The sequence below is a fragment of the Bos mutus genome, chromosome 1 (genome assembly GCF_027580195.1).
Source record: "Bos mutus isolate GX-2022 chromosome 1, NWIPB_WYAK_1.1, whole genome shotgun sequence".
NCBI classification, from domain to species: Eukaryota; Metazoa; Chordata; class Mammalia; order Artiodactyla; family Bovidae; genus Bos; species Bos mutus.
The window spans coordinates 94,917,295-94,938,341 of NC_091617.1; the positions used below are offsets into that span (position 1 = coordinate 94,917,295).

The 21,047-nt window shown below is 42.6% G+C and overlaps 1 protein-coding gene across 9 annotated transcripts in view; it reads left to right on the top strand.

Annotated features, from left to right (window-relative positions):
• The first annotated feature begins 150 nt into the window (after positions 1-150).
• Positions 151-21,047, top strand: part of TNIK (TRAF2 and NCK interacting kinase) — a 406,980-nt gene continuing 386,083 nt past the window's right edge. For 4 of the 9 annotated variants that reach the window (XM_005905573.3, XM_070373297.1, XM_070373257.1 and 1 more), the window contains exon 1: positions 152-581. In XM_005905573.3, the coding sequence (XP_005905635.2) occupies positions 525-581 (57 nt within the window). In that variant the 5' untranslated portion in view covers positions 152-524. Of the gene's footprint in view, positions 582-21,047 lie in introns of all 9 variants that reach the window. The other 5 variants (XM_070373248.1, XM_070373278.1, XM_005905574.3 and 2 more) reach the window with 3 other exon arrangements.

The following is a 21,047-nucleotide window of genomic DNA, read 5'->3' on the forward strand; positions in this document are numbered from 1 at the left end:
GCAGAGGGACCCGGTCAGGAAGCGCGGCCTCTCCCCAGTCGGAGACCACGCCTCCTCTGCCTTTCCTCCCCCCGCCCCCCCCCACCTCGCTTTACTCCTCCCAGGAAGCGGTGATAGACAGTTCTGTGTGGTTCTCCACCCCCACCCCCCAGCTGAGTGGAGGAGTTGATGTGTCTCATTATAACAGCCAATGCAGCCGCCATCCACGCACAAGCAAAGAAGCATGTCCCATTTAAATACACCCACGCAGCCCCAGCGCCCTTAGCCGATCAGGGCGCGCAGCCCACACGCACCGCGGCTCCAGGGCTTGGAGATCCGCTCAGGTTGGGCTCCCGGACCCGGAGGACCGACGCTCGGAGGATCTCGATCTGGCGCTGTGGGAGCCGGGGTGGGCGGAGGAGGCTGGGCCCCGGGCCTCTGGCGCGACAGCCGCATGAGGACGCGAGTGAAATAGACCAAGGTGGAATTTCCAAGGGAATAGCTTCGGGGTGGTTTTGGTCCATCTCTCCCGCGAAGAAGTCGACATGGCGAGCGACTCCCCGGCTCGCAGCTTGGATGAAATAGATCTCTCTGCTTTGAGGGTGAGCGGAACATGCTTTCTGATTTCTTTCCAGTGTTTTGGGTCAGAGTGAGTGGGCTCGGTGCGTGGACTGGGGCTGGGGCTGGTGGGCAGAGACAGGCGAATGCCACGCGAGGGAACCTGGATTCTCGTGTTGATTCAAGGGCTGCCGAGGTGTTCTAGGCTTAGCCCCCACCGCAGAGGTTGTGCGGTACGTGTCCTCCTTTGGTGGGAGCCAGACCTCCCCCCGAAAACCCTTAGAGCTTATGCCAGTTTCATCTTAGACCGGTGTAAGAGCATTAAATGAAAGGCTCGAGTGTGTGAGTGTGTGTGTGTGCATAAGCCCCGGTGCCAAGGCTCTAGACCCCACTGTCCTTTTCTGTAAAAAGAATAACAACAGCGTGAATAAAGGCACTGGCGCCTCACGTTTTCCATCAGCCTGCAAGAGGACATTGTGAGCCTGGCTGGCTCCACGAAGCCGAACCTGCCGCTCTACGGGGGCAGCTCTTGCTGTGCCAGTCTTGTAGATGGCAACTGCCTCCCCTTCCCCCTTTTCAGCTATTCGCGCCCGGACTCCCTCTCAGCGCTCTCTGAAATGCCGGTCTGCCACTCACCTTTATTTATGGTTTTAACTCAGCCCTGCCTGTGCTTTCTGACTTTGTGGCTGTGACATTTCAGTTTTATGGATGAACTTAAGCAGGTGAAAGGGATGTGTTTGTGCTCTGCTTTTCCCCAATCAGACCGGAACTCCTGGGGGAGTGTGTGTGTGTGTGTGTGTGTGTGTGTGTGTTTGTGTCTGTGGTCAGTCCTTTGTAAAGCACCGCGCCTCCCCTCCCCCCTCCGCCCCGAGCCCCCCTGGTTTAATTTACCCTCACGTGAATTGCCTCAGACGCCGTTTCATTGTATTGACTAAGACATCACTGATAGAGAATCCATTTTGCTGTTGTTTTGGGATCGGAATACCAGGAATCCCAGTACCGCCTCGATGCCTCCCCACCCCCACCCCCCAATCCCAGCACACTCCTTCGGGGAAGGGGGCTGAGCTTTCTTGCCATATTAATTAGATGCTGCCTGCCGGGAAGGGGGTGAGGGGTGGGGGTGGCAGCGGCACCGGGGGTCTGAGAAGGATTGTCTACCCATCTTAAAAGGGCTTTTTCCTCTCTTGACCTCCCCCCCGCCGCGCCCCACCAAAAAAAGCGATTGTATATACTTGAGGCAAGGAGGGTCGGTGAGACGGAACTGATGGTGGCTCTGAACACAGACACAGAAGGGGTGAAGCTTGGAAGTTCACACGCCCTCCTGAGGAGTACATTGTTAGATGGATGCTAAATCTTGGGATTATGTACTTGAATCTTCCGTACTTTCCTTGACATTGCCTCCTTCTCCACGGTTATTTTTAAGAACTACCTTTATGGTCAAAGTGGTACTTTTTATTTAGTCTCGTTAATTCTCCGTCTCTGCTTACCCCCCTCTTTTTAACTCCCTCTCCTCTTCTTAATCCTTCCATCTCAGAGGTGAGGTTTCTTCGAGGCAGTCAAGGGGCTGAGAAGAAACAGAGATGCCATTGGAAATGGCTTTTTTTTTTGATAGTTGGGTAGCAAAAGCTCATTCATGCGTTATTACAGTAAGCTGTCTATTTCCCTGGCACTGAAATGCCACAGTGAGAACCCGTGGCCCCCTGGGCAGCTGGGGTAGGGGTGGGGGTTGGGTAACAGGGTGGGTGCTTTGGCCAAGTGTGTGGCTTCCTGCTTTATAGACTGTGTGTTCATTTGCCCTACTTTCTGCGCTGGGAGTTGCTGCCAGCGGGTTAATCAGGTGGATGGATGGCCCAGACTTCTGGGTAGAGGAGAGTGGCAAAGCAGGGGAGGGGATGGGGAGGGGGAGTATGAACAATGGGCAAGACTTGAGATTTCCCTGAGCCGGAATCTCAGCATCGGCTTCTCTAACGGATAGCGCTGTGATGTGATTTTAAGTTGGACTTGATCTAGAGGTGTTTCTTGTGGGCTTTTTCCTGGGGAAGGTTTTCTCAGATGCCAGGCACAGAGCTCGCAGGCTTAGGAGCAACCACAAGGGCTCACCTTGCTCACGGCCGACATGGAGTGTGATTCACACATGGGAGACCTGTGCTCCTTAGATCACTATTAAGAAAAGATATTTCTCACAATTCACTGAAATTTCTCTTCCTGGCTTGGGCTTCAGTGCTTTGACACTGTGTCTCTGCCTGCAGGAGGTGTGGAAAGAGAGAGGGCTCCAGCTTCCAGCTCGTTCAGAAGATGGGGAACTGCTGGCTGGAGGATTTAAATGTAGATGTGGGGACAATTGCATTCTGGAGGTCTGGTGGTAGGTGAGCTGGGCAGATCCAGAGTTGAGTCCAGAGGCTACAGAGGTAATCTAAAATCAGAGGCCAGACCATCTTTTTCTGTCTTCCTAGATAAGGAGAGATGGGCTCATGTATAGATGAGAGGTCTCATTTGTTCCTAAATCCTCAGGAAGGCCTGCCTGCTGAGAACTTCCTGGGGAATGCCTGACCCCTGAAATGCAGCCAAGGTCAGTGGCATCTAGGAGAATTTGCTGCAGCCTCACCAGTCTCTTGCTGTTTTGGTGGCTCTTTAATGTACACAATCAGTGCCCTTTTTGTAAACTCTGCGCTCAATGCATTAAAAGCAGATCCTGTCTGGAGAAGCCTTTATTGTTCTCAGTCAGTGATCCCAGATTGGACCCAGTCTAAATTTTCCCCAAATAGCAACAATGCAAATTTAGACCAGAGCACCAAGCGACAGCCTTGATGACTTAAATTATGCAAGATTTGGATGGTTTAAGAAGTCAGAAAAGAGAGGATGGTTAGAAAAGAGGTGATCTGAATCCAGTTTTATTAGTCCTGATTTTTAGAGCTCTAAAGATAAGCTAAGTCTTGAGGGAAGGGAATGGCTTCACAGATTTAGAGCTGGAAGAGAACTGTGGAACACCTAACCACGCCTTTCATTTAATGCTCTGGAAGCTGAAGCCTTGAGAGGTGAAGTCCATTGCCCAAGGTCATACAGCCCCTTTCCTGTTTGGAGGTGTAGTGAGTGGGGGTGGAGAAGGATGGTTTGGGGAGGATTTAGGTTCCCTGACTTCTCATTCAATGCTCTTTTCTATAGGTCACACTGTCTGTGGCTACACTTTCTGCTGAGAGGCAGAGAGAGATTATTTCACCAGGGTCATGGGATTTTATTTATCAAAATTAGAGAAACTGCTTCATGCAGATAAGTTCATAAAACATTAAACCATGGAGCCCTAAGGTATCTTTGGAATTCATCTTGCCCAACCTCCCTTCAGTTTCTCCTCAGCAGGCAAATGACTGAATCATCTAGGACAGATGGTTGTCTCCGTAACCCTTTTCCATCTAAACGTATCTCTTGGGGTCAGTCTAGAAATACACATTATTCAAATGTCTCTGTGTGCAAGGTTTATAGGGTTTTATGTATGTTTTGTATAATGTATGGGGATACTTATATTCTGTATAGTATTACAGATATAAATGATCCATGTGGGTGTATGAAATGTGTGTATACATACATAGGCAACAAAAAACAATCATTCAAATGCAAGGCTTGAGTCATTCTTCCTTCAAGATATGACAGTATTAAAAGAAATGAAATGTGAACCAGTATGCTTTATTACATAGGAGGTGAGGTCAGCCCAGAAAGCTTTTTGGAGATTAGCATATATCTGAATCTGAGCACGTTGGCCGTCCTTAGCTTGGCCCACAGAGTAAGGCAGTCAAGGCCAAGATTGGTCTTTGCTGACTTCATACTCTTAAGTTTCTGCCAGGACTCGCACTCACTTTTCTCTTTGAACAGAATTGGATGACCTCTGCTTGTCTTTCTCCCTTTACCCCTCATTCCCTTCTAGGCCTAGCTATTTCTTTCTCCATCGAAACCTAGATTTAAGAATTGTCCTCATCTGGAAGACTTGCATGCATTCTTCCTGCTATACTTTTTGCACTTGTGTTATAAACCATATAGGGTTTTCTTTCTACCTGGTCACTAAACTGTACACTCCGTGGGGCCAGAGGCTAGGTTTTGTTTGTTTCAAAATCCATAGTCCCAATTAGTTGAATAAATGCATGAATGAGTGAGTGAGTGAAGTGGACTGAGCGCTGGGTTCTATGCCCATGTCTTACTGAATTCTGTGATGTTAGATGAGTCCTTTATCCATAATTAACTAAAAATGAGAATGATCACAACTGCTTGCCTTCCTCATACACCGGTTTCATCAATAAAGTATTTATGGCAGTGCTTTGAAAACTGTAAAGCATTACGCAAATATGCTATTCCATGATTACATAGAATTTTATGGGAAACTTGATTCCACCAGTATTTGATCCCAATGATTGTATGTAATAGGGATCCTGAGAAAAAGATATGGGAATTTTGAGAGTTCTTTTTCCTTTTAATGTACTAGTATGGCCTTATATTGACCTCTCATGGCCTATATCCGATCCCCTGATGGCCTGGGTTGACCTTTGCTCCAGGTGACTTCAGCCCAGAAGCTTTTGGAGATTGGTATATTTCTAAACCAGTAGCAAGTATCAGCATCTTTCATTAAAAGCTTTTCTTTAAAAAAATTTTTTTCTCCTCTTTATGGATTAAACATTTTTCAAATAAAAACATATTTATTGTGCTTGTGCCTTTTCAAAGTTTGTGTGTGGGTGGGGTGGGGGAGGGAGACTGTGCCTGAAATGATACAGCACTAATCCAGTATCTAAATCCTTTTGGTCAGAGAAATCTTGACCATTGGTAATTCATTATCCCAGAGTATTTATTTACATTTGGTCTTAAATGAGAATTTAGTAAAGTTGCATGAATTGGTAACAGTATCTTAAAATGATAGTAGCATAACAGTTTTTAAATTAGATACATGTACTGTGGTATTAAACAGGTGTTTTCTTTGCCATGACATTGCCTCATAATAAAGTAGGGTGTATTGGTAGTTATCAGAACATCAGAGAAATATGTATAACCATTTTCAGTGTCCATTATTAGCTAGAGTAATCTTTGTACAAAACCTAATGTAAGTCATGGCTTGCTGTTTGCCTAATTAGCGGGTTAGGAGGTTATGAAACATTTTGTTGTTGAAAGAATACCCAACACTCTTCCTTCATGGGTAGATCATATTTCCCCCCTTATCTGTAGGGCTCTTTGATACCTCATAATTTTGAGTCTTGCCCATTGGCCCTTTCTTCTTTCTGGCCTGCAGTTAATTTTCTTTGCCCTTCTTGTTCTACACCATTCCTTCTTTCAGTGATAATGTTTCTAAGACTCACCCAGTTTTGAGCTACTGTGATCGAATAATGGCGTCTATGTCCAGCTTGACAGAATCATGCTGAGTCTCTGTGTCTCATAGAATATGGGATGTCCTGTGTCTGAAAGATGCTTTCACGTCAGATAGGTTTTTCCATTTCTGTGGGGAAAGTAGCTCTGTGCGAACAGGGCCTGAACTAACAGTGTGCTGAGAATTCCAAGAAAATCTGGGTGATATTTTTGAATGAGATGTTATTCTGCACATATAAATATAAGGTTCCTAGTGGAGAGAGAGGGAAGACTTAAATAGAAAATGTTGGATGAATTCCGCTTATAATTTCTTCCCTTCTGGTTGGAAGCTTATTTCCCTATAGAGAAAGATGATTCTCTAACCACTTTTTTTTTTTTTTGCATACCCAGGCTGTCTCCACTTGTCTCAAGGGGGTGCCTGGAAATTCTCAAAACATGTTTTATTTTACCCCAACCTTAAAAATCTTTCCTTAATATCTATTGCATGGGTCCTCTTGTCTCCAGTACTCCTGCTGCAGTTCCTCTCTCCTAGGCAGCACTCTTGTCTTTACCACCAGCCCTCTCCTGGCTAGTCTCCTTTGTACACTGTAGCCATGTTAGTCTTCCTAAAAGCACAGTTTCAGACTGAGTATTTTTTATTCGTGGCCTTCCCTGACTCCTCACAGTCTACAGACCAAAGACTAAACTCTTTACATCAAGACCAGTTAAAATTCAACTGGGCACTTTACCATGCCCCTCAGTTTAACAACCATTCCTTTTCACCTGCTACAGGGCATAGCTTCCTTCTCCCCATGGATGCTCTTTAGGGGCTTGTTGTTTGTTGTTTTGTCACTAAGTCATGTTTGACTCTTTGCAACCCTATGGGATGCAGCACATTAGGCTTCCTTGTCCCTTCACTATCTCCAGGAGCATGGTCAAACTCATATCCCTTGAGTTGATGATGCTATCCAACCATCTCATCCTCTGTTGCCCCCTTTTCTTCCTGCCCTCAATCTTTCCTAGCATTGGCGTCTTTTCCAGTAAGTTGGCTCTTTGCATCAGGTGACCAAAGTATGAAACTTCAGCTTCAGCATCAGTTCTTTCAGTGAATATTCAGGGTTGATTTCCTTTAGGATTGACTGGTCTGATCTTGCTGTCCAGGGAACTCTCAAAAGTCTTCTCCAGCACTACAATTCAAAAGCATCAATTCTTTGGCACTCAGCCATCTTTATGGTTCAACTCTCACATCTGTACATGACTACTGGAAAAACCATAACTGTGACTCTACAGACCTTTGTCAGCAAAGTGATGTCTCTGCTTATTAATACTCTGTCTAGGTCATAGCTTTCCTTCCAAGAAGCAAGCATCTTTTGATTTCATGGCTGCAGTCACTGTCTGCAGTGATTTTCAGTTCAGTTGCTCAGTCGTGTCTGACTCTTTGTGACCCCATGGACTGCAGTACGCCAGGCTTCCCTGTCCATCATTAACTCCTGGAGCTTGCTCAAACTCATGTCCAACAGGTCAGTGATGCCATCCAACCATCTCATCCTCTGTCATCACCTTCTGCTTTCAGTCTTTCCCAGAATCAGGGTCTTTTCCAATGAGTCAGTTCTTCGCATCAGGTGGCCAAAGTATTAGAGCTTCAGCTTCAGCATCAGTCCTTCCAATGAATATTCAGGACTGATTTCCTTTAGGATGAACTGGTTTGATCTCCTTGCTGTCCCAGGGACTCTCAAGAGTGTTCACCAACACCACAGTTCAAAAGCATCAATTCTTTAGTGCTCAGCATTCTTTATAGTCCAACTCTCACAACCATGCATGACTACTGGAAAAATCATATCTTTGACTAGATGGACCTTTGTTGGCAAAGTAATGTCTCTGCTTTTTAATATGCTGTCTAGGTTGGTCATAGCTTTTCATCCAAAGAGCAAGTATCTTTTAATTTCATGGCTGTAGTCACCATCTGCAGTGATTTTGGAGCCCAAGAAAATAGTCTCTCACTGTCCCCGCTTTCCCCCCGTCTATTTGCCATGAAGTGATGGGACCGGATGCCATGATCTTAGTTTTTTGAATGCTGGATTTTAAGTCAGCTTTTTGATTCTCCTCTTTCACCCTCATCAAGAGGCTCTCTAGTTCCTCTTTACTTTCTGCCATTAGGGTGGTGTAATCTGCATATCTGAGGTTATTGCTATTTCTCTAAGCAATTGCCTACTTTATTCTCTTTTTCTGTACCTGCTACCCCAACATCCAACATTCCAATACCACCTTTTCCACAAAATTTTCCCTGATTCTTTCAGATAGAAATTATCCCTCTGACTTGTAAATCCTCTTTGAACTGAGCTTATACCTGTTTTTTTTTTTTTTAGATCACTGCTTTCTGTCTTGGATTTTATTTACTATTAGACAGCAAGCTTCATGAAAGCAGTGTGTACTTTTGGTTTTCTTAGGAATCCCACTTGGATGACCTCTGGTTCTCCAACCTCTGGATAATGTAGGCTGTTAATGGAGCAAAGACTGCTAAATTGTTAAAAGTTTGTTTAATTAAAAAAGCGTTTCTTAAAAAAAGGGGCTTCCTTGGAGATCCAGTGGTTAAGACTCCATGCTGCCACTCAGGGGGCCAGGGTTCGATCCCTGGTCTGGGAACTAAGATCCTGCATGCCTTGTGGCTTGGCCAAAAGATTTACATAAATATTAAAAGAAAAGGTTTTCACTGTTTTCATTTTAAAAGCATGTGATCATTGCAGAAAACTTGGAAAATGGAAAAAAAGCAAAAATCATTCATGATTCCCAGTGGTAACCACATGTTGTTTTAGTACATAGCTTAGTTTTTCCCTGTGTGTGCTCAGTTATGTTTGACTCTTTACAACTCCATGGACCGTAGCCCACCAGGCTCTGTGCATGGGATTTTCCAGGCAAGAATACTGGAGTGGGTTGCCATTTCCTCCTCCAGGGAATCTTCCCAACCCAGGGATCGAACCTGTGTTTCCTGCATTGGCAGGTGAATTCTTTACCACTTAGCGCCACCCAGAAAGCCCCAGTTTTTCCCTATGCATAGCTAAATAGGTAGTTTTTAAAAATTAAGATCATATTGTATATATTACCTGCAACTTTTAAAAAATAATCAGCCCTTTTGCACACTATTAATTTTTTCCTATACCATAGTTTAAAAAATTATGTTGAATTTAAAACTTATGTAAAAGTTTATGTAAAAACTTATGTATGGAATGCTCATACATTGCTTGTGGGAATGTAAAATGGTACAACTCCTTTGGAAAACGGATTGGCAGTTCCTCAAAATGTTAAATAGAGTGTTAGCATGTGGCCCTGCAATTCTACTCCTAGGTATATACCAAAGAGAAATGAAAACATATGAACACACAAAAACTTGTTTTTAGTAGTGTTATTCATAATAGTCAAAGAATTAAAACAACCTAAACATCCATTAATTGATGAATATATATATGAAATGCATTATATCCATAAGATGGCATTATTTGGTAATGAAAGGAAGTGTTGATTCAGGCTGTAACATGGATGAACATTAGACTAAGCAAAAGAAACCAGACACAAAAGGCTACATGGTATATGATTCCATTTATATGAGATGTTCAGTACAGACAAATCCATAGATACAGAAAGTAGATTAGTGGTTGCTGAAGCTGGAGGAGAGGGAGAGTGGAAAGTGACTGTTAATGTCCTAATATTAAATATTAGATAGTGGTGATGGTTGCTCAACTCTGCACATACAGTAAAAACCACTTGTATACTTCAAAAGGGTGAATTTATGGAGTCTGAATTAAGTCTAAGTAAGATTGTTATTTAAAAATTAGGCAGTTAGTACAATGAGCCCCCACTTACGGCCATCCACATATATCCAATCTTATTTAATCTTCATCCTATCCACTTCCTCCCCCATCTTAGTTTGAAGCATCATACCCTTTCATTTGTAAATATTTCAGTATGCATTTCCAAAAGATAAATACTCTTAAAATGCATAACTGCAATACTGTTATCATGCCTAAAAATTTAGAATGTAATTTTTAATTTCTTCAAATATTCAGTGAGTGTTCAAACTTCTAATCATGTGTTTTAAGGACTACTTAGCATTTTACTGTGAGGATACATCATAAAATATTTAATCAATTCCTATTGATGAAACTTACGGTTATTTTAAACTTTTCAGCTTTTGTAAGTAGTACTTGGATAATCAAACATCCAAATATATGTCCTTGTACACATTATTTTAATACATTATGCATTAGAGTTATTTGTCCTTATATTGGAGAAGGCAATGGCACCCCACTCCAGTACTCTTGCCTGGAGAATCTCAGGGACGGCGGAGCCTGGTGGGCTGCCGTCTATGGGGTCGCACAGAGTCGAACACGACTGAAGCGACTTAGCAGCAGCAGCAGCAGTCCTTATATTAATATATAAGTATTTCTAGACATCTCTGTTTCCTTAGAATAACTTCTTAGAAGTGAAACTTACGGTGAAAGTTATAAATGATCTTTAAGGCTCCTGATGTTGTCAAATTATCCCCCAATTTCCTGTGAGGTAACTGTACAAATGAACAGATGAGGCTTGGAAAAAATCAATTAATTTTTCAAAGGTCATAAAGCCTGTAAATGGCCAAGCTTACGACTGATCTTCCCCAAAGCCAGAGCCCATATTAACTCACTTGGCCAGAATTTGACTCGTGGACCTTGTCATGACATCAGATTTATCTGATGTATTATCTCCCTGGGTTCACAGATTATCTAGAAGCCTTTCATTTTAGGCACACGGTCTCTTTGATGAGCATAGTTGGTTTTGTAGTGCTATTTCCAAAATATTTCTTCCTTGTGATTGTCTGTTTTTTAAGTAACCAAGGTTAGCTTAGAATAAATGTGCCTTTTCTTGTCTAAAAAGCATAAAGTACAAGCCCCTTGGGGGTTAGCAGTGATTTTCTTTTACATTGTGTGTAAGGTATGTTTCCATTTAATTTGCCATTTTCTTTGGAGAAGTATCTGCCACTTGTCTGGAAGGCATACGGAATCAGACTCAAAGGTCTCCATTTTTGAAAGCAGGGAAGACCACAGAGTTTGCAATTATTACAGAAGATGGCAAGCTAGGAAGACATGTTAGAACAGGAACCATTCTCAAGCTTTTATCTGCCAGATAGTTATTAAAATCAAAATCTGGACTTAAACTTTTTTTTACATGGCTAAAGATATTTTAAGATTACGGTGGAGAAAATGGAAGATGGAACTGGCAGCCAAAAGTATAGAGTCCTGTGTCTCACCCACCGTGTACTCTCCACCTGGTCTATAAGAAACAGACATAACCTTGTGGTTCTCAGTCTTATGGAGGCCAACTGTCTCTCTTTACTAGATTTTATAACCTAATCCTCCATTTAAAATGCCTGTAAATTATTTATACCTAAGATAAAAACCTGAGCTTCACATGCACATGGTTTCATCATTTCTACTTCTAGGTTTTTTTTTTTTTTTTTAAGCAGCCTGTAATCAAATTATAGCAGTGTGGTGGGTGGAATAGGTTGTAAGCAGTAATTGCTAACTGTATTTAAATAATAATATTTAGCATTTATAGAGCACTTTATATCTTCAAAGTACTTGCAAACATTATCTAATTAAATACCCTCTCTGATTATAATCTGGATATAAATGTACTTAAATCCAGAACAGGGTCATGAGAAAAGTATGCATTTAAAGTTAATGCTTGCTAGGCTTTAAAAACCTATACGATAATTGGTGAGTTAGATTGGGGTTCCGTTGGATTGCTTTTGTGCATCTGTTTGTTCAACCTCATAGCAAAGTCAGATTATATCAGTACTTTATCAATGCTTCTGCTTGATATCTGACCATTGAGGACTGTGTTGATCATTGCTCTGGTCCTTACAGACCCTAAAATATTCATGATATAAATAAGCTTTAAAATGGGCTCCTTCACTACATTTCATGCCCTGGTCTCAGATGAAATTCTCATTAGTAAGTGCAATGAAGTGGGGTAGTGTGAGGGAGAATGGCTATGCATTGTGGTTTAGTAATTTCCATCTGAAAAAAAAATACATTAAACTGCACGGTAGGATACATCATAAAGAAACGCACTGGAGAAATGAAACATCTTGAATCTCACCGCAGTAATGACTTCTTGCTGTTTTGGGCACATGTCTGTGTATTGTCCCCTTGCATGTGTGTCCTGTGTTGGCAATTTTGAGTGTTTGGAGCAAGGACCAGTGTGGCTTATCCAGTAGATGCTAGAGGATTCTGCAGCTGGTAGATTCTCAGTAAATGCTGCCCTGTGCATTGTGATTTTCTAAGAGCTGGTTGATAGGTTAATTGCCTTAACAGTGGTTCTCAAAGTGAAATCCTCGTTTCAGCAGCTTCAGGATCATCTCAGGTCCTGCCTCTCTGACCTACTCTGGAGGTGGGAATTGGAAGCTCTGGGGCAGGGGTGGGGGTGGCGGGTGGGTAAGAAGCCTTTCAGGTAATTCTGATGCAGTTACCACTGGCCTAAATGTTTTGAAGACAGTTTCCTTCTTTTTTCATGTTGGCTCATTCATTCATTTAATATTGATATTTATTGAGCATCCACTGTTTACTGTGTGGAGGATATGGTGATGAAGACACACGAGAATGCTGTCCTCATTAATCTTATCCCCTAATGAATGGGAGTATACATTAAATCATAAAATGACTTACTAAAAGCAAGTCGCTTTGGAAGAACACAGAATATATCCACAGAAATTTGAGTTTGCCTGAAAATGTTGCAGAGTAGGAAATAATGATTTACGTAAGGTAACTGCAACTTTTTTTAAGGCTTATAACTTCGAATTGTGGAAAGCACATACTTCTAGGAATATGAACTTTAAAACTTAACCCTAATTGAATAAAAAAACCCTTCACACTAATACTGTATTATATTTGTATGAACTGTTTGTTAGAAAAGGGATACTTAAAATGGTATAAAGTATCAACTGATGCCATTTCAACTGATAATCTTGGAGTGTTTTTTGAATTGTCACTTGTTGTTGTTGTTAGCAAGTATGTTCATGGGGCAGAAAAAGTCCGTTCCACCACCCACAGTCAACAGGATGCATCCTTTTGGTGTTCATGCCCTGTTTTTCCCTATAGATCTGTATGATTCAGTTTATAGCCCCAGAAGGTTTTGACATTTGCCTAGAAGCTGGAAAAAAAAAAAATTTGTATTCACAGTTTCTTTCAGCCTTTCTTTTGTTTGCAGTCTGAAATGTTTGGGTTGTTTATATTTTGAGACTTGGAAAGTGGAATGGATGTTTGGAATCTAGACAGGTTAGAGAGTTTCCTTATTGAGAAATCCCATAGACATTCCTTGTAACACTCTTACCTAGCCACAAAGATGCCCTATGGTGTTATTTAATCTACAGTTCTTAGATAATACAGTTTATATTACATGTCTTTTTATTTGGGAGAAGGTTGATGACGATTATGGTAGTTAAGGCAGCTTTGTACACAACTCGATAGTGAGCATGTATCAAAATTTTATTTCATACTCACTGCTGGGGAAGATGCTTTTGAAAAATTGACTTCAAAGACCCCTCTTGGAAGACTTATTTTAAAGGAAAAAGAGATGATTAGATAATAATTGGTAGACTGGATATTAAAAATATCTGGATGAAGGTGACTGAGTTTTTTGCAATATTGACAGTTAAGGGGGCCTACTCAACTGTCTCAGAAGGGGTTTGAATATTATTAAAATATCGGGGAATTGTGTAGCATTTAGATCAGAAATGTTAATTGCTCTTTGGATGGGGGAGTGAATTAATTGCATTATTCAAGAGGTTCTGTTTGGGATCAAGTTTGGGACAGCGCTGTTTTTAGTACTGGTGGTATCTCAGGCTCTGAAGTAACTGTGAATTTGAAATGGCTTCTTTGCAGCCATTTGCATGATTGAAAGAGCCCTTTGAGTTTGGGAGTACGGTGGTTTTCTATTGGAACTCCTAAGACTCTCTTTGAGGCCAGAGACTGGGTAGTCTTCAGTTTCCTAAGGTCAAAGTCAAGTGTTTGCTGTTCCAAAAAGGCCACTCCCTCTTCTTTCTTCTTTCAACTGGTAGCTCTAGCACCAGTGAGAGAGAATACAATTTTCTTTCCATGCGAACAAATAAATAAAAGCACTGCTGAGCCCTTCTGCGGTTTTATATCCAGATGCTGTTCTGGGAAGAGACACTGCATGCACTCTTTGGTTTGAACAATATGTATGTATGTTCTCTCTGTGAGTATTTTAAAGATGTAACTCGTGCTGGTATTGTAGTCATCATTTCTTGAATATAAACAGCTTTTATTTTTGGAGAAGAACAGATGTAAAAGTGTGAAATACAGAAGTCTACACATTTTGGCAGGGGTAAAGGGAGGAGGGATAGGGTTGCTTTAAAATCATGGTAACCCAGTCTTAGTTACTCCTTTGTTTTCTTAAGTGACTGAAAAGTAGCAGGGGAAATCTCCTGGAACCTGCCCAGCTGGGTACCTAAACCTCCACTTAGCTGATTGCACCAGAAAGGGTGCTAGTCGGTAATTAGCATGGGTCCTACTAGGTTTTCATCTCTAGGAACAAAAAGGGTAAAGAACCCGCCTCCCAATGAAGGAAACATAAGAGACGTGGGTTTGATCCCTGGGTCGGAAAGATCCCTGGAGGAGGGCTTGGCAATCCACTCCCGTATTCTTGCCTGGAGAATCCCATGGACAGAGGAGTCTGGAGGGCTACAGTCCATAGGCTCACAGAGAGTCATGACTGAAGTGAATTAGCACGGACGCCAAAGGAGGAAAACTGTAGGTGCAGAGAGGTGATTGTAGACATTCAGTGAAATTTATATGACAGTAAAATACTAGAGAGACACAGATCCACGCCCCAGACAGGGGAGTTATCTTCTAGATTGGAAATGTGTTTGTGGAAAGGGTCTGGGAGCTTGTGTCCCTCTGTGGTCTCTGAACCAGAGCTCTTGCCAGTCCTCTGGGTGCCCACCCCGTCTTTGAATTTGTGAGTCTGTTTGTAAAAGGTACCTGGTGTTTTCAAAGCAGCAGGCCCTTTCCTGTGACTATTCTGTGTCCCCTTGAGGCCAGGTCTGTTTCTTTCCTTTTCTGGAAGCAGGGTCTTCTCTTTGCAGCTCATCACCTGATATAGGACATTGCATCAGATTTAAAGAAATAGTTCCCTGACCTTCTTTTGTGTTCCTGGCTGTGGTTGCTGCCTTCTGCAAGTTTCTGCTGGCTTGTTGGGTTCACAGTTGGGATTTTGTCCTCCCAGAACACATTCTTATTTGTCATGGTTCTTTGATAACTCTCCTTTGACAAATATTTTGGTCAAATGTTCTGTGATTAGGGTTTTTTGGTATTGAATTTTGATACTAAATGATTTCAGGCATGTTTCAAATGAACATCTTTGATCATTTCTTTTCTAAATTCTCATGAATTTTGGAATGCAATGAATTATAAGGCTACAGGAACTCCCCAGTTCACAGAAATGCTAGTTCCAACCTTATTCAGGCCATGTTTCATGCCATAATAAATGTGAGTCTGGATTTTAGACTATACTTAAGAATGTAGAAAAACTGGAATACTTGTACGTTGCTGGTGGGAATGTAAAATGTTAAGCCATGTGGAAAACAGTTTGGCTGTTTGTGAAAAAGTTAAACATAAATTTATTATATGACCTAGCAGTTGCACTTCTGAATAGCCACCCAAGAGAAAGGAAAACATCTGTCCAGGCAAAAACTTGTACATAGCAGCATTATTCATAATAGCCCAAAGTAGGAATAACCCAAATGTCTAGCAGCTGATGAATAGGTTAGACAAAACATGGTGGAAGATGATGGAATACTTTGGGGTAGTAAGAAGGAATGAAGTACTGCTTCATGCCACGACATGGATGTGAAAGAAGCCAGACACAAAGGCCTGCATACTGTATAGTTCCATTTATATGAAATGCCCAGAAAAGGTGAATCTGGAGAGACAGAAAGTAGATTACTGGTTGGTTAGCGCTGGAGAAGAAAGCAGAGAGTAACTGCAGATGGGTGTGCTGGATCTTTTTGAAGAGATACATTCTAAAATTGGATGGTGGTAACATGAGTGAATTATACCACAATAAAGCTGTTAAAGTGTAATATGCCCAAGATATTACTTCAGAGTTGGACCAGCTCCATACACAATGAGGGCAAATTCCCCAGTAAGGGTTCTCTGGCATTTCTAGGAATGCCTTCTCTTCAACACCTTGAGGGGTGGGTCTGGTCTTATCTTCTATTTTCTACTTATCTTCAGGTCATTCCTTATTCTGAAGGGCTTCTGGACCTTTATAATTGTTATAGTAATTTCCTTCAAGATAAGTCTCTCCTTTCAAAGAAAGGAAGACTTTGGAGCCAGGACTAAGGTAACTACTGTAATTCCCCTTATCCACTGGGGGATGCATTCCAAGACCCCCCGTTAATACTTGAAACAATCGTAGTACTACCCTTTTTCCTATACATACCTACCTATGACAAAGTTTAATTTATAAATTAGGCAAATAAGGATTAACTACAATAAATCATAAAAGAAAAATGATAACAATATACTATAATAAAGGTTATGTGAATGTGGTCTCTCTCTCAAAACATCTTATTGTACAAATGTATTGCCTTTTCCATCATAATGCAGGATTCATTGCGCACTGTGGCCGTAACTTTTGCAGTCTGAGGTGCAACAGCAAAACCAGCCTGAGTTTCTTTTTCCTTCTTCACAATTTCAGAGATAGAAGATTTGTTCTTACTACAGATTGTAGTAACCTCTGCATACAGTTTTTTTTTTCCTTATTAAGTTGAGGACTTGCACTTTCTCACTTAAAGGAAGCACTTTATGGCTTCTCTTTAGCACATGTGCATGACCAGCATGACTAGTCTTGCCTTGTGGGGCCTTCTTAAAGAGAAGGGTTACTTGAACACAAAACAGCGATAATGTGACAGTTGATTTGATAAAGAGGTGGCGACTAAGTGACTAAGGGGCAGGATAACAGTGGGCAGGGAATGATTCAGGTCTCGGCAAGATGAAGCAGGATGGCGAGATTTCATCATGCTACTCAGAAGGGTGCTGGATTTAAAACTTATGAATTGTTTATTTCTGGAATGTTCCATGTAATATTTTCAGACTATGGGTAACTGAAATCACAGAAATGGAAACTGTGGAGAAGGGGGGACGACTACATTCCTTGTCTGAAACCATTCGTTACTGAACTTCTTTCAAAATATTTTAGGCTGGGGCTCACCCTGTGCTGTCCCCTCTGTCTACCTTCTCCAGTCCCTACTGTTGACAGATAATTTGTCTCCCTACTCCTCCCCCAAAGGAGACTTTAATCTCTACAACAACAGGACCTAGGTTTTGTTTTTCTTCATATCTAATTGTTAATGAGATAGATGAATTCTCATGATTTACAACACAAAACCAAGCTCTTTAATTTAGCAAGGGCTTCTATGATTTATTTAAACATTTTCCACTTTTTACAATATCAGCAGTCACCACCCCACTCCCTCTCTAGACACTCACCCAGTGTTTTTCACATTGTAATTCGTGGTGGAGTTAAATGGGTTGCAGTCAGCTTTGGGGGAAAAATGTATTAGAATGTTGTAGAAAAATATTACTGTGTATGTACTGTATTGTGTATGAGTGTGTGCGTAGAATGTATTTCTTTAAAGGTACTAGCACTAGAAGTGTGAACTTTGCTGCTCCAGCTCAGTCCATAGGACTGCATAAGATTGATTAGAGGGATTTTCATTTGTGGGTTCTAGTTCACTAGTTAAACCAGGGTCCCACTGATCTGTACTCCTATGCCCTCCCGTAATGCAGATGCATGTGTTCTGCACGCTGAGAAACTATAACAAACCGCAGTTGCTAGTGGCTAGCCAATTTAGGCCTCTTGTTCATCTATGAAACACCTACTAGGTGATAGGAGCAATGCTATGGCCCTGGACACAGTGGTGAACACAAGAGCTACTCTCTAGCCAAAAGACTGCATAGTGCAGGCTGTGGGTTCTTCGGCTTGGGAATCCCAACCCCCATCTTTGCTCCACCAACTCTGTGATTGACAGCTATTCATCTTTCACATTTAACTCAGATGAGTTGAACATGTGCTCTGCTACTCTTTGTAGAGTTCAATGACATAGGTGTCTGTGTAGAGATTTGAGGAAGACGAGATGCTGAAAGGAGCTCTGCTGATCAGTTGAGGAAAGGGATCCTGAGAACAGAGGAGCTGAGCTCTAGGGGTGACAGTGGGGGACTGAAAGGGTCAACTGTCACTGAGGAATGAGTTGCTGAAAATGACAGGAGCCACCACAGCTATGAGAGCAGCCTCTGGGAAATGTGGGGAAAGGACGAGGCTCGAGAACTTCCCAGAAATAGCAGAACTGGGTGGGCGCTCAGAGCCGATTCTCACTGGTCATGCCTCAGGCTGGCACAACCTTGATATCAAACAGAGACAGAGGAGGAGCCATGGACACATCATATTATGCACAGGAAAGCTGTAGGAGGCAGCCTGCAGGCCTCTACAGTCTGATGTGCGCCAGTGCGGTTGGGGAGAGTATGACTTGTGAGCAGCTGGAATACACGGTGGATATTCATGACACCAGTGGAAACTGAGCGAAGGTTTAGCTTTTGGCAGCCGCTTGTGCCCGGTGCTGAGCGAGGGGCTAGCAGGCAAGTGGCGCAGGCTGGTGGCTCATGCTTTGGTCAGGGCAGAGATTTGGTCCTCAGCTTTGCAGCACACGGAGGTGATGTAGTCAGGGTACCAAGTTCCAAGTCACACAAATACATGGATGCACCTGACAGCAATCTGCAACATAATTCATGTAATAATAATAACATCAGTTTTAATATCTACTCCCCTTTGAGACCACTTGCCACATGTGAGACACTGGGCTGATTATTATGAAAGTCTAGTCTTATTAATGCGGTTGCTTTTTGTGTTATATACTATATAATTATTCTAATTTTACAGATGTGGAAACTGAGGCATAGATTACAAAACTGGTTGAAAATGATGGAGCCTTATTTCAAACTCAGGTTGGTCTGATTTTGAAGACAGTTGATTAGTTGGCTTACATTCTGGATGCCTTATAACGCCTATCACATAATTCAGTGATGGGTATGTTCTTAGAGTTAACCTGTATGGATCCCGCGGCTTCACTGTGCACTGAATGGACAGGGGTCTTGTTTTATATTTAGTGTTTTTTAGTCTGTTAGAGGAAAGATTGTGATACCGGCAAGTGAAACCTTAAAGTGCAGTGACTCCAAAGAAGTTGAAAAACCCATGTCTCAGGAACCTGTGGGACTAATGTTGGCCTTATTTGAACCCACATAAGATCTTATGACCAACCTAGATAGCGTATTGAAAAGCAGAGACATTACTTTGCCAACAAAGGTCCGTCTAGTCAAGGCTATGGTTTTTCCAGTGGTCATGTATGGATGTGAGAGTTGGACTGTGAAGAAGGCTGAGCGCCGAAGAATTGATGCTTTTGAACTGTGGTGTTGGAGAAGACTCTTGAGAGTCCCTTGGACTGCAAGGAGATCCAACCAGTCCATCCTAAAGGAGATCAGTCATGGGTGTTCTTTGGAGGGACTGATGCTAAAGCTGAAACTCTAGTACTTTGGCCACCTCATGCGAAGAGTTGACTCATTGGAAAAGATTCTGATGCTGGGAGGGATTGGGGGCAGGAGGAGAAAGGCGGACGACAGAGGATGAGATGGCTGGATGGCATCACCAACTCGATGGACGTGAGTCTGAACTCCAGGAGTTGGTGATGGACAGGGAGGCCTGGTGTGCTGCGATTCATGGGGTCACAAAGAGTCGGACACGACTGAGCTACTGAACTGAACTGAACTGAAGATCTTAGAAGGGCTTCCCTGGTAACTCAGACAGTGAAGAATCTGCCTACTATAAAGGAGACCTGGGTTCGATTCCTGGGTTGGGAAGATAACCCTGGAGAATGGAGCTTGAAGAATCCCATGGACAGAAGAACCTGGCGGGCTACAGTCCAGGGGCTCACAGAGTCCAACGCAACTGAAGCAACTAACGCTTTCACTTTCAGGGTCTTGGAAGGGCCTCCCAGGTGGCGCTAGTGGTAAAAAACTTGCCTGCCAATGAAAGAGACATAAGAGACACGAGTTTGATTCCTGGGCCAGGAAGATCCCTTGGAGGAGCGCACAGAAACTCACTCCAGTATTCTTGCCTGGAGAATCCCACAGACAGGAGCCTGGCAGGCTACAGTCCATGGCATTGCAAAGAGTTGGACACTGAAGCGACTTAGCACAGGGTCTTAGAAAGTTCAGTGGAAAGAAGCAGAAAAGAAGTTCTGAGATGGTGAAATGGCCTTTAATTATTGCTTTTCTCTCTCCCCTCAGACTTTAAAGTGGTTCATTAACACAACAGACTATGAACCTCTTTATAAGCACAGGCCAGATAAATGACACACGAGTGAATTTTTATTGGTGACAAGTCACAGTGAAGGTACAGCAGTTATATTCACGGGTTTGTTCCATGGATTTAAAAGGCACTGCCTGTGGGGCAGCTTCACCAGAGACTAGCAGGAAGGCGGGGTGGAGGACGTTGTGTTACATCGTGGTACCGGAAAGCTCGCTCCTGATCAGCATTATCCATCGCCTGGATTTCCTCAGCACCTGTCTTCTGTGGCACATTGTGGGCACTTGGGTATCTGCAGAATGAAGTCATCTGAAAACCTTCTAAGTTTACTTTGCAGAAGTGTATGAAAGAGAAAGATTCTCCCTCTAATCCAGGGGCATCAGGTGAAGTGCCAGGGTTGCCTCTTGATGTAGTCAGCAGATGATACGGGGGTTTCCGTGACATAAGAAGAGCTGGGAATGATGGGAGTTGCATCAGTCTTGGCAGTAGACTCACTTTGGCCTCTCTGACTGCTGTGGGAGAGAGTTCTGCCCAGGGCTGATCTGCTCTGGGACACAGGAAGGACTGAGCTATTCTTTATTAGCCAGGTAGCCTGAGTATCTCGTGTGGCTGTTAAATCCCAGAGCATCCCAGAAACTGAGAGGTATTAGCCTAGAACTAGGTCTTGGGGGCACAGGAAAAAAGCTCTTTTGCTTTGTCTATGCTGACATCTATTTGTTTTTTTTTTTTTTTTTTAATTTTCAGTTTCTAAATATTGATTAGCTTTAGTGAGTGTTTTC